This window comes from Microcaecilia unicolor, chromosome 6, assembly GCF_901765095.1.
Source record: "Microcaecilia unicolor chromosome 6, aMicUni1.1, whole genome shotgun sequence".
NCBI classification, from domain to species: Eukaryota; Metazoa; Chordata; class Amphibia; order Gymnophiona; family Siphonopidae; genus Microcaecilia; species Microcaecilia unicolor.
The window spans coordinates 43,912,458-43,926,282 of NC_044036.1; the positions used below are offsets into that span (position 1 = coordinate 43,912,458).

General features: G+C 41.0%; 1 protein-coding gene across 8 annotated transcripts in view; it reads left to right on the forward strand.

Annotated features, from left to right (window-relative positions):
* Positions 1 to 13,825, forward strand: part of SGIP1 (SH3GL interacting endocytic adaptor 1) — a 247,057-nt gene that overhangs the window by 145,323 nt on the left and 87,909 nt on the right. For 5 of the 8 annotated variants that reach the window (XM_030207461.1, XM_030207464.1, XM_030207465.1 and 2 more), the window contains exons 9-11: positions 5,932 to 5,943; positions 9,035 to 9,059; positions 9,341 to 9,392. In XM_030207461.1, coding sequence (XP_030063321.1) covers positions 5,932 to 5,943; positions 9,035 to 9,059; positions 9,341 to 9,392 — 89 coding nt within the window. The remainder of the gene's footprint in view (positions 1 to 5,931; positions 5,944 to 9,034; positions 9,060 to 9,340; positions 9,393 to 13,825) is intronic. The other 3 variants (XM_030207463.1, XM_030207466.1, XM_030207468.1) reach the window with 1 other exon arrangement.

Consider the following 13,825-nt stretch of genomic DNA (forward strand, 5'->3'; position numbering starts at 1 on the left):
TATTCTTTCAAATGGAAGAGGTTTGCTATTTGATGTGAGGGCAAGGCCCTAAATCCTGTTTACTGTCCTACACAGTCCCTGCTTGAATACCTTCTGTACCTCTCCAAGTCTGGTCTCAAGACCAACTCCGTAAGGTTCACCTCAGTGCAATTAGTGTTTATCATCACCTTGTAGAGGGTAAGCCCATCTCTGGACAGCCTCTAGTTGTTCACTTCTTGAGAGGTTTGCTTTTGTCAAAGCCCCCTGTCAAACCTCCGCCTGTGTCATTGGACCTCAATGTCATTCTCACCCAGCTGATGAGAGCTCCTTTCGAGCTACTGAATTCCTGCCATCTGAAGTACTTGACTTGGAAGGTCACTTTCTTGGTGGATGTTACTTCAGCTCGTAGGGTTGGTAAGCTCCAAGCTCTAGTATTGGATGCACCTTATACTAAGTTTCATCACAACAGAGTAGTCCTCCGCATGCACCTCAATCTCCTGCCAAAGGTTTTATTTATTTATTTATTTACTTATTTGTGACATTTATATTCCACATTATCCCAAACAAGTTTGAGTTCAATGTGGCTTGCAATTGTTGTGTCGGAATTCCATCTGAACCAGTTGATTGTCTTGCCAACATTCTTTCCCCGACCTCATGCCCATCCTGGTGAGAGCACCTTGCACACTTTGGACTGCAAGCGAGCACTGGCCTACTACATGGAGCGGAGAAGGCCCTACAGACAGTCCGCCCAACTTTTTGTTTCTTTTGATCCCAACAGGATGGGGGTTACCATCGGGAAATACACAATCTCTAATTGGTTGGCGGATTGCATTTCTTTCACTTATGCCCAGGCTGGGCTGACCCTGGAGAGTCATGTCAAGGCTCGTAATGTTAGAGCCATGGCTGCGTCGGTAGCCAACTTGCAGTCAGTCTCCATTGAAGAAATTTGCAAGGCTGCGACGTGGTCTTCAGTCCACACATTCACATCTCATTACTGCCTCGAGCAGGATATCCGACGCAATAGTTGGTTCGGACAGACAATGTTGCAGAATCTGTTTTGGGTCTAGAATCCAACTCCACCCCCATAGGCCCGTTTTATTCTGTTCCAGGCTGCACTCACTCAGTTTGTATATAGTTTCAGGTTAATCTGAGTTATGTCCTTGCCTTGTGAGGCCCAATTGACAATCATTTGTTGTTTTGGGTGAGCCTGGATGCTAGGGATACCCCACTTGTGAGAATTAACAGCCTGCTTGTCCTTGGAGAATGTGAAGATAACTTACCTGTAGCAGGTATTCTCCGAGAACAGCAAGCCTTATATTCTTGCAAAACCTCCCACCTCCCCTAGGAGTTGTCTCCTATTTTTATTTTTCTTGCTATAGTATTTAACTGCGGTAACCGTGCCCTCGTGGTGGGGGAGCTTGTCTCGTGTTCCTCAAAGCTCTTAAAGCTTGTAATAAAGCCCGGACAGGGCACCGTGGCACCATGTTACCCACTTGTGAGAATATAAGATCTGGTGTCCTCAGAGAATACCTGCTACAAGTAAGTATCTTCATTGTAAGTTTGGATTTTATCACAACTGGTTCTCTTTATGAAATACCCCGGAAGTGATTTGTCATTCATGCTCCCAGCAAAACAGTGATTTCCTTAATTTGTGTTCCTCCTATGCTTGTATTTGGTATGGTCCTTACTAACAATGGTTCATTCCGATTTGATAGAGTTTGACTGCACTAAGAAATCTTTCTTTTCTACCATTTTCTCCATCTTTCCCTTTTGCAAGGATTACCTTGCAATATAATTCACAAGTTTTGTTCTGTGTTTCATTTAAAATGTGTCTTTCTCTAATAGTCATTACATATATCCTTGTTTTGTTGATATATTAAGCTAGTTGGATATGAAAGGGTAGTTCCCATCCTAATAAATGATTAGACATAATACAGATTTTTCCATGGATGAGCCATTATTCACGAGAAGCATCCTCAGTTGTGAAAGTCATTCATTCCTAGCTGCAAAAATGGGATTTATAAATTGCTTGCTCTATATATATATGTGCACAATGTCATTTCACATTAGAGGCTGACCAAATTTTGACTTCGGCACTAAAACTGGCCCAAAATTCCAATTCAGCCATGTTTTTGTTTTGGCCAAAAATGCTGAAGCATTATCGGCTGAAACTGAAACTCTCCTCTCCCCCCAAACCATTGCCCACTCTCTGCCCCTCCCCAACCAAAACAACTGCCCTTCCCAGAAGCCCTGGTGGTCTAGTGGCCTAACAGGGCAGGAATGATCTCTTGTCTCTCCTGTCCCTACCATCTCCGCTTTCAATATGGCTTAGCTATGGGGGGCCTCAGGACCCAGGCCCCCCAGTCAGGCGCACAGACTTATTGCGCAGGGCTGCTTTTAGAAATAGCAAGTTTTACCCCAAGTCTACTCTCTTTCTCTCTTCTCCCCCTCTTCCCCTTCCTTCCCTACCCCCGCCTCAGCTTCTCCCCCCCCCCCCCCCAAATGGTCTTCCCTACCTCTCTTCTAGTACCGACAGTGGCAGCGATTAGAACAGGCTACTTTCAGCTGGCATCGGAGCTTTCTCTCTGCAGGGTCCTGCCTACACGGGAACAGGAAGTTGCGTCAGAACATATGGGACCCTACACAGAGAAAGCTCCAATGCCACCTGGAAGCAGCCTACTCTAATATCTGCCACTGCCGATACTAGAAGAGAAGTAGTGAAGACTGCAGAGAAGGGGAAGAAAGGGAGAGGCAAGGGAGTGATGCAGGACCTGTAGGAGAAGCGGAAGGTGGGGAGAGATTATATGAGAAATGCCAGACCATGGGGGGAAAGTAGTGAAATTAGCCTGGGGGGGTGGGCAATGCTGGAAAAGAGAGGGATGGTGGCCAAGGGGGAGGGCAGTTCTGGAAAAGATGGAGATGGGGGTCAAGGAGGAGGGTAGTGCTGGAGAAGATGGAAATGGGGGGTGTGGGGGGGAGGAGGGCAATACTGGAAAAGAGAGGTTCCTGAGAGAACAGATGCTGAACATGAGGGAGGATAGGGTCAGAGGAGAGATGCTGGACTGTATGACTAGGGATGCAGACGGACGATAGATGGTAAACATGGAGAGAAAAGACATGTCAAATGGATAAGAGAACCTGCAAGGACAGGAAAAAAAACTGAGAAAAGCAGAAAGCAGGCTCTTGAACCAAAGCGATTAGGAAAATAAAATGCACATACAAGAAAGGTATAAAAAGTATTTTATTTTGAATGTATTGGAATATGTTAGCTTTGGGAAATGTGCATCTCTGATCTCTTTTATTTTAGTTTTTGTTTCCATAAATATGTATGGGGTTTGTTTGGTGCAGGATAGACTATTTACTTAGAAATCTGTCAAGTGCACGCTGAGACATTATTAGGAGTATACCAAGCACTACTCACACCTATATGCCTAGTGCCCCCTCATGTTAAATCTGGTCTCCCCAAAATGTCAAGTCTGGCTATGCCACTGCTGTTGGTGAAGGTCTCAGCAGCCATTTTGATAGCAGTGGCAGGAGAGACCAGAGATTGCTCCTACCCGTTAGGCCACTAAAACACCAGGGTTTAAGTAGGTCGGGGAGGAGGGCTCCGTCTGGTCATAGGAGGAGGAAATGGGTACTCTTTGGGGGGGCCGAGCCAGTTTCAAATTTGGTTTCAGTAAAAACCTGAGGGGCGAATTTCAGCCGCAGATTCGATGTCAGCTGAAACCGAAAAACCTGGTTTCAATCAGCCTCTATTTCATATGTATCTTTATCCACTTCAGGAGAACCGCTCTCGAGACTTGGATTGTGATGGGTTTGGAACTATGTGCATACCTTCAAAAGCATGCATGCAATTTTCTCTCCAAAAAGTATTGTATAAGTTAGAAGGTGTAAATATATGGAGGTACCTGTCGTGGCATATTTTTCAACTTAAAAGTAAAACTCTGCACATGCTTTTACTTTGAAAATCCGAAAAGTCCACGGAGTGGAAATATTTGTGTGTGTGTGTGTGTGTGTGTGTGTGTACATTTCACTCATATGGGCAGATATAAAACTATCCCCTAATCTGGTTGCAAATCTCTCTGATAAATATTTGCTTTCATTTCAAACTAAGACCATGGATGTGTTTATAATGTTCTGCATGAGAACACTGGTAAGTTGGTATTTAAAAGCAATTACAGACCTGGTGTCAATGCCAACCTCATAAATGCTTTTTTTAAAATATTCTGGCTCAATTATATGATAACGTTGGTTGTTTAAATTGCTAAGCAAGTGAAGTTATTTTTCAAACAAGGGGTATGGTTTGGGGCATTTCAGGTCTGGACAAAAAGTTATCTGTTTAAGCAATGAAATTCAGCAAGTATGGAGGTAATTTTATAACAGGAAGCCTATTCTGTCAAGGAACACGGCACGTACCTTTCTTTACAGAATACTAATGTAACAAGAAAATGAATAAGAACTTTATGGAACCCTTTTACTAAACTGCTGTAAAATTTCAATTAAGCACGGCTTCATGCAGGCTTGGCACCTATTGGGGGCATTCCCTGCATTTTTCAATACAGGCCCTGCATTAAAAGTTCTTTTAGTACACAGTACTGAGGTAGCATTTAACGCAGAACCACTTAGCATCTCCTATTTAGAAGGCAGTAAGTGGTCCCATGGTAACTGGGTGTTTGCATGCGATAAATATAGTTCGTTAACTGCTGAAACCCCTTCACACCCATTCTTATTTATTGGGATTTATTAACTGCCTTTATGAAGAGATTCACCCAAGGTGGTATACAATAGGTACAGTTTAACATCAAACTTATAATTTTGTTAACAACATAACAATAGTAAAATGAACAAGTATAAACATAAATATATTGAAACAGGCAAACTTGAAAACAGCAAATTGAAACCTAATACCTGATATGATTTATTTATTTATTTATTTATTTATTTATTTACTTCTAATTTACTTGATATTTTTGTGCCTTAATTGCAATAATACTCTGTACTTCTCATTCCGTTAATGGCGATCGCCATTGCGGCATAATGTAAGCCACATTGAGCCTGCAAAAAGCTGGGAAAATGTGGGATACAAATGCAGCAAACAAATAAATAAATAATAACAGCACTCCGTGAAACAGGATCAAAAATATACACATTTAACAGCACTGAAATTCAAATAAAGATATAATATGATGTAAGCATAATAGCGATGGAATATCTAATAAGTACACATTCTCTACTCATGCCCTGCCTAGTTATGCGCCTTGGCAAAAAATGCTATTAATGCACGGTTTAGCACATATTAATGACAAAAATACCACAAAAGTGGTCACCACATTTGTGCATTGGCTGTTAGTGCACACAAACCCACATATTAACAGCCTAACACACTTTAGTAAAAGGGCCCCTGTATCTGCTATTAATATAGTATTGCTTAAATGGATGTCATCCATTTCACTTTGTGCTGTCAGCCTATGGCTTAAAATGACCCCTACATGTATTTAGGAATTTGTTAAAATATTTTTAATAGATTTAACATAGGTTCCTTATAAACCAGTGACTTCAACTATTACTTGCAGTGAAGAAGAGAAACCACATAAAACTTTAAACTGATCTGCTGTGTTTGAAGAACTATAGAAATGTTTGATAATAATAGATTGGATAATGAAAAGCACTTGCGTATTGCAGATGGTGCTGAATATTTTGGAAGAGATCTAATTGACATGGCTGGAATTTAAAAAGAAGAGCTCCCCTACTACAGCATTTGAATATTGACCTGAATAATATTAGCAGTAATAGTAATCTGATTTTCAAAAAATACCAACTATATCAAAACTTGAAAGCATTATTGTGACAAATACAGTTATATAATATTGGTAATTAAAAAAAAAAGTTCATTTACTGATCTGTCACTCTCTGACTAGGTGTGTGTTCTCTCTTCTCTTTTGCTGGTCATAGAGGCGCAGTCTGGTAAGAGCTAAACAATTTTAGTACTATTTGTATATGGAAATAAAGGGCTAAATTGTTGCTGCATGAAATAAACTACATAGCACATGTTTTGTAAACTTTAATTGCAACTTCCTGGATTTTGAATATCACATTTTATGCAATTAATGTAAAACTGTAACAGCTTTCTGTTTGCATATGATACAATTTGTTGCCTATCCGTTTTGAGAGTAAGTAATATAGCTAACTTCAACAATAGTCTTCTAAGAATGGAGCAGTCCTGTAAGGTATGGGCTGGAGATTATATAAAAGCAAAAGTTCAAGGAGTTATTGCTTCTCTGCCAGTCAAAATAGTACATATAAGTATTACCATACTGGGACAGACCAAAGGTCCATCAAACCCAGCATCCTGTTTCCATCAGTCGCCAATCCAGGTCACAAGTACCTGGCAAGATCCCAAAACAGTACAATACGTTTTATGCTACTTATCCTAGAAATAAGCAGTGGATTTTCCCCAAATCCATTTTAATAATAGCCTGTGGACTTTTCCTTTAGGAAGCCATCCAAACCTTTTTTTAAACCCTGCTAACTGCTTTTACCACATTCTCAGGCAACGAATTCCAGAGTTTAATTACACGTTGAGTGAAGAAATTTTTATCTGATTCGTTTTAAATTTACTGCTTTGTAGCTTCATTGCATGCCCCCTAGTCTTAGTGTTTTTGGAAAGAGTAAACAAGCGATTCATGTCTACACATTCCACTCCAATTATTATTTTATAGACCTCTATCATATCTCCCCATAGCCATCTTTCTGCAAGCTGAAGAGCCCTAGCCACTTTAGCCTTTCCTCACAGGGAAGTTGTCCCATTCCCTTAATCATTTTCGTCACCTTTCTCTGTACTTTTTCTAATTCCACTATCTTTTTTGAGATACGGTGCCCAGAATTGAATGCAATATTCGAGGTGCGGTCACATCATGGAGCGATACAAAGGCATTATAGTGCCCTCATTTTTGTTTTCTATTCCTTTCCTAATAATACCTAACATTCTATTTGCTTTCTTAGCTGCCGCACATTGAGCAGAGGTTTTCAACGTATCATCAATGATGATGTCTAGATCCCTTTCCTGATCAGTGACTCCTAATGTGGAACCTTGCATGACGTAGCTATAATTCGGGTTCCTCTTTCCCACATGCATCACTTTGCACTTCCTCACATTAAATGTCATCTGCCATTTAGATGCCCAGTCTCCCTGTCTCATAAGGCCCTCTTGTAATTTTTCACAATCCTCTTGCAATTTAACAACTTTGAATAACTTTGTGTCTTCAGCAAATTTAATTACCTCACTAGTTACTCCCATCTCTAGATCATTTATATATATATTAAAAGCAGCGGTCCTAGCACAGACCCCTGGGGAACCCCATTAACTACCCTTCTCCATTGAGAATACTGACCATTTAACCCTACTCTCTGTTTTCTATCTTTTAACCAGTTTTTAATCCACAATAGGACACTACCTCCTATCCCATTTCCTCTGGAGTCTTTCATGGGGGTACATAAATTCAGTATGGTAACCAAAGGGCTACCCTGATGGTTCAGTGGCAGTGCTGTATACTTCTATGTAAAAGATCTGGCTTCAATACCTGAGCCATCGTCCTCTTCATAAAATGGCCAGGACTGGGTATCCTGCAGGGGCAGCATTCATGGCCTCTAGGGGGAGAAAGTCATTACCATCACATAACAGGAACACATAGTGGCCACATTCCATGTGTGTGTTTATCAAGGGGTCCCTTTACTAAGGTGCGCTGAAAAGTTGCTTGTGGTAGTGTAGGCGTGGGTTTTGGGTGATCACTGATCCATTTTTCAGAGCGCCTGTAAAAAAGGCCTTTTTAAATTTTTTGCTGAAAATAGACATGCAGCAAAATCAAAATTGCCATGCATCCATTTGGGGTCTGCAACCTTACCGCCAGCCTACCTAGCAGTAAGGTCTTACACGGTAACTGGGCGGTAATAATCTACGCGTTTCAAATGCCATTTGGTGCATGTCCAATACGTGCATCTGAAAATAAAAATGAAGTTACCGCAGGAGCCACGCAGTAGCTGGCCGGTAACTCCATTTTGGCGCATGTTGGACGTTTGTAGACACATGGCTTAGTAAAAGTGCCCCCAAATGTGGAAACAGAGCACATCAGTAGTAGATACAAAACAAATCTTTATTCACCATTTTCTTTTCCATCACCTAAGGGTTTAAAAAGATTCAATCTGTTTGAAAAATTGATGGCATTTCAAGCACCAAAGATATGGAAAAATGTAATGTCATGTTTTGACAATATGAACAACTATCCTTTATTTAGAAAAAAATCTTAAAACACTTCTTTTTAACAGAAGTGTTTAACTGTAGTGGTTTTATGAAACTATCTGATAACTTTGTCTCTGTAATTCCTGAGGGTTTGCCTTGTCTGTTGGGTACTAGCACTCTATAAGTATGAAAAATAAAACAGAACATCTAACAGGGAACATGTGATTTGGTTATATGGAATGGGCAGGGACTACTTCCCTTTGATTATTTTCTGCTTTTCGTAGGGGGTGTCCTCCTATTTCTCTACATGTCAGGGACTACACCTTACAGTTAACTCAGGGGGTGGGGTCTTTTACTAAAGCTTAGCTCGTGTTATCTGCAGCAGGGGCCATTTTATTCCTATGGGTCCTGCTGCAGATAACTTGAGCGATGCTTTAGTAAAAGACCCCAGAGGCTATGCACAGTTTAACACAACAGATAATGCAGAGAAGTTAATTCTTCACCAAGAGGTGTAGTTAGTGTATGGTATTAACTTCACAGCAGCCCTCACAAAAATGTCCCATCAGTTAATGCTGAATTTTTGTAGTTATGTGCACGAATGTTTGTACTTACAGCTTGGCAAGTGTAAAACCTTATGAAATTTTGTAAACAGGGGCCAGTGTATTGCAAAATAAGGAATTTAGCTAACAATTATTTTTGAATCTGCAGTAAAGCTGATGTACATTTCTAATTAGATGTATTATAGAAATTACAAATGTCTATTTACACAGAAATGACATTTATTTGATCCTAAACCTTCATATCTATTTTTATTCCTAGGGTACAATTAAAAGGAACTTATCTAGTAAGTATGTTGAGACTTACATTAGAAAACCTCAGTGCCAATGAGCATACTACATTACAAATATTAGGAAAAGAAATGTGGAGTCCTGTTTTAGAATGTATTCTGATTTATTGAAGTGAGTGAAAGATCAGTATTTGGGTTATTATAAAGTCTGTAAGTAGATTATACAAAAAGACCTGTAGTGTAGACCTTTTATTTGCTGTTAAGAAAAAAAATCAGATTGCACAGTGAAACTACAGAACAGATCATACATTCTGAAATAATGTTATCATATGTAACAGGTGAAGAGATTGCAAGACCTAGGCGTTCAACACCAACTGCTGAGCTTGGAAGGTTAGTATGAAATAAGTGAAATGTGAGGTAAAATTCAATAAGGTTACTCTAACTGGAAAGCTGTGAGAATATGTACTGTTCAGTCCCTGTTTTCCATTGAAAGAAATGGTGTAAATATTTGTAGTTCAACACACAAATTCACAGGACACCCCAACAGAATTTACAAAATGACCAAATATGCAAAGTAAGTAAATTTATAGATCAATATGTACAAATATATTTCATATATATTCATTGTGAATATTCTGCAAACTAAACCTGCTATCAGGAGCCCAAGGATTAATTTTAAAAACCACGAACCCAAACACATAACTTGTGTATCTGTAGGTTTTTAACTGTTATCTGTATAAAATCAGGCCAAGTAAATTGCTAAATGACCAGATTGTTTATGGATAATAATGAGCTGGGTTAGGGGAGGATTGGAGGTGGTACCAAAAATCATTTGTTTAGTGGCGATTTGTGGGCTTATAGAGATATAGGTCTGAATAGTTAACAGATAGTGCTGGTGTGTCCACCACTGAATAGGTATATTCTCCAAAGACAAGCAGAATGAATATTAAGATAGAAATGGGGAAAGCCACTGCTTATCCCTGGTGTTATGCAGCATGTAACCTTGCTACTCTTTGGGATTCTGCCAGGTACTTGTGACCTGAATAGGCCACTATTGGAAGCAGGTGTTAGGTTTTCAAGGCAGAAACTAGTTTCGTGAGCCCTTGGACCACTGCTGAGGAGCAGCAGTGGCAGGCAAAACCACCCTACACCAGAGACAAGGCAGAACTCTGTCAGAAACAGCTAGACTTCACCTGCACTTGACCGCCGTTCCCCAGGAGTTGAGCCCCTGGGTGCAAGCGGCCGGCAGGACTTACCGAACAGGGCAGGAACTGGATACCAACTAGGCTGAACAGGGACTAAGGGTCAGAGGGGAAAGGAATATACATGGGCAGCAAGGCAGGAAACTGGGCTAAGACTCACAGACAGACAATACTACACAAGGCAGGAAATGGACAAGCTAAAGGACAAGAACTGAAAGCTGCCAAGCAGCCACTGAAAAACACTGACAGACAATAGTTAGGACTGAAAGCTGCAGAGCTGCCACTAAGCAAGAGACACAGACAAACAGAAACTAGACCAGGAATACAAACCAGAAACAAGACTAAGAAATAAGCAATAAACCTAAGCTAAACTACACACAGATTAACTAGAACCGGACAAGAAACTCAAACAAGAAACCAGACTAGGCAGAAGTGCAACAAAGCACCAACAAACCAGGGACCTTAGACGATGCAAAGGCAAGCACAGAAGTTTCCAGGTGATTAATAAAGCCCATCAGCTGCTGAAGTTCAGCTGCAGGAATCACAAGGCAGCTACGGGTGCTGTTCAGGCACAAACAAGAGAAGCAAGTCTGGCAGCCCGGAAGATCTGGACCGGACTGGGCTGAAGTCTGGAATGGGTGACAGTTCATAGCAGCCACCGGTTCTGGCCACCAGAGGGCGAGACGAGCACAGACAAGGAAACAGTCACCATCGTGACAGCAGGATACTAAGCTAGATGGACCATCGGTCTGACCCAGTGTGGCTATTCTTATGCTCTTACTGTTAGAAAGGAAGGGTCTGAGGGAAGACCCCCTCCTCTGAGAGGCCCTAACAACAATAAGAACAGTGTCATCCTGCTAGTCTTCAGAAAACACTGGATGCGGGTGAATGACTTCTCTTTCTCAGAGGACAAGCAGGATGATAATATTCTTAATGTTGTTAGGGCCTCTCAGAGGAGGGGACCCTTGGTCTTCCCTCAACTCCTCCCCTCCAAAAGCAAGAATATTCATCCTGCTGTCCTCGAAGAACATCTGATGCAGGTGAGTAACGTTGCTTTCAGTGCTATTTTACAAGATTGGTGGTGTTAATATATGTATTAAGTGCCAGCACCAGTGCTTAGTCTAATATGGTGATCACGCAGGTTCACTATCAATCCCTACTAGTTTAAAGAACACTGAAGGAGGACACCATCCTCATCCCCATTAGAACCAGACAGATTGTCTCTGTCTCTGTTCTCTTCTTTCTCCTACTTCTCTTTTATAGTCTCCTTTCTTCTCATCATTTCTCTGTTTCATTATTTTCTTTATTCCCCTATCCTTTCCATGTTTTTGATAAGATAATAAATTAATTGTATTGCTCTGAGAAGCATTCTTCTGTAGCACTAGCTGCCAATCTCTGCTTCTCCAGCCAGCATGCAACCCTGCATCCACCTCTTCATCTCAAGAATATAAGACATAATTGCATCTGAAGAGGACAAAATTTAAGTAGCAACAAAATATACATGCATGTAGCTTTCTATGGGTAAAGAGTTGTTGGATCAGATTTATTAAATCTAAGGGGTGCATATTTTAAAAGTTCATATAACAATTTTTTATTTTTTAAGCTGCTGCCACACCATGAGTAGAGGACAATGAGGACAATTGTAAAAGCAGTTTCTCTGAGGACAAGCAAGATAGCAAGTCTTCATAGCAGGGGGTGACATCACCAACAAAGCCCAGCTTAGCAATTATTTGAAGTTCTTGAGTCACTCCACCAAGCGTGCACACCACTTCCCACTCTCTACTATCATGCAGAATTAACTCTTTCTTAGACTTTCCTCAGAACCATTCAGTTATACATCAAGACATTTTCTCACCTCTTTGTTCTAAATTTTTAAAGTTTTTCTTGCCTAGTCACATTGCTGTCGTGCAGTACTTTTCCTGGTAACATCCTAAATAGATTATTGGCTGTTTTCAAGTTTTCTTTATTTTTTGCACTCAGCCCAGTGTGGGCCCCCACAAGGACCTCATGCTCTCGATCAGGATATTAGTGGTCAAGATCAAGTCATTTGATTTTGCTTTGGCTATTTTTCCGGAGGAGAAAAAAGACCTTAGTGGCTGTAAGAAGTACATCCTATGCAAGAGGGCCATTTTTGTCTCTGATATTCATATGTTGTTTAATTTTCTTATATGCCACCTGCAAGCCTGAAAGCTGTCGAAGCAGTGTACATTTAGGCACAGTGTGTATTTTTCTTTCTTTAGAGGGCTCACAAATCTGAGTTTGCACTTGGAGTAATGGAGGGTTAAGTGAGTTGCCTAAGGTCACAAGGCGCTGCAGCACGATTTGAACTAGACCTCCCACCTTCTCAGCCTGCTGATCCAACCATTAGGCTACTCCTGTCATGCCTGGAGCCTGATCTTGATGCCTCTTATTGTAAGTCATTTTCTCCAAAAGAAATCTTCATGTTCATACAAAGCTGCAAAAAAACAAATTTTTGGTGTTGATAAGTCCAGTCCATTGACTTCATCAAAAATCGGTCTCCATAGGACTTGAAGACATAGCAGCATTTTATTTATTTATTTGGATTTTGCTCACACCTTTTTCAGTAGTAATTGAAGGTGAGTTACGTTCAGGTTCACTGGATATTTCTCTATCCTAGGAGGGCTCGCTATCTAATTTCGTACCTGAGGTAATAGAGAGTTAAGTGACTTGCCCAAGATCACAAGGCGCAGCAGTGGGATTTGAACCAGCCACCTCTGAATGTCAAGACTGGTGCTCTAACCACTACTTTACTCCTCACAGTGCATCATTCAACCTCAACCCTGATCTTTGATAGAGGCCATCAAGATTGGTTATCATTCAAGGCCCACTCAAAGTAGAGGAAAGCTTGACACCGAGGGCTTGTGATGCCAAATGCCTAGTGAAGACTGGGACACATTAAACTACACCTCATTGGAGTATGGTTCCAAAAGCACTGAGGTCACCAGTGTCCTTGCTCTCCCAACATGAGGACTGCTCATCTTCCTCAGTATCAGAGAGGGGACAATAGCTAAGACAGGCATCCGATACTGCTCAAGTTACTCAGGAGGATGTGCAAATTGCTACTGCATTCCCCATGTCTTTGTCAATAGCAGCCATTAAGGAACTGCTCATGAGGAGACTCAGTGGGCATATGTACCACAGCTTTGCCCAGTGCAATGCTGAGGCTTCGACACTGTTAAAGTTAATGCAGAGAAAGAGGGAGAGCCAATCGGTCCTTGAGATTCATGCACTACCTGCAGGGGAAGCATGGACATCAACACCTTGAAGAATCTTGGTGTTGATATCTGCCACACTGTTATTGATCTCTAGTATATTGAGGGAAGAAGCTTCACCAATGCATCAGAGATCCTTGGTATTTCAATCTCCACATCCAGGCCTAATACCAGTGTCAGTAGATCAGTAGACCCAGACTTCTCCTTTGTAGCATTTCAAGGTCTGACTCTGAGTGCTCCCAGGATTCTGATGTACCAAATATATTTTCTGAAGAAGGTTGAACTGGCTTGACATCAGACCCATCTCTTTCACTTACACAAAGAAAATCCCCTTCTGAAGATCCTTTATTTATTAATTTTGTATGGTAAATGGCTGAGGTGGTTTCAT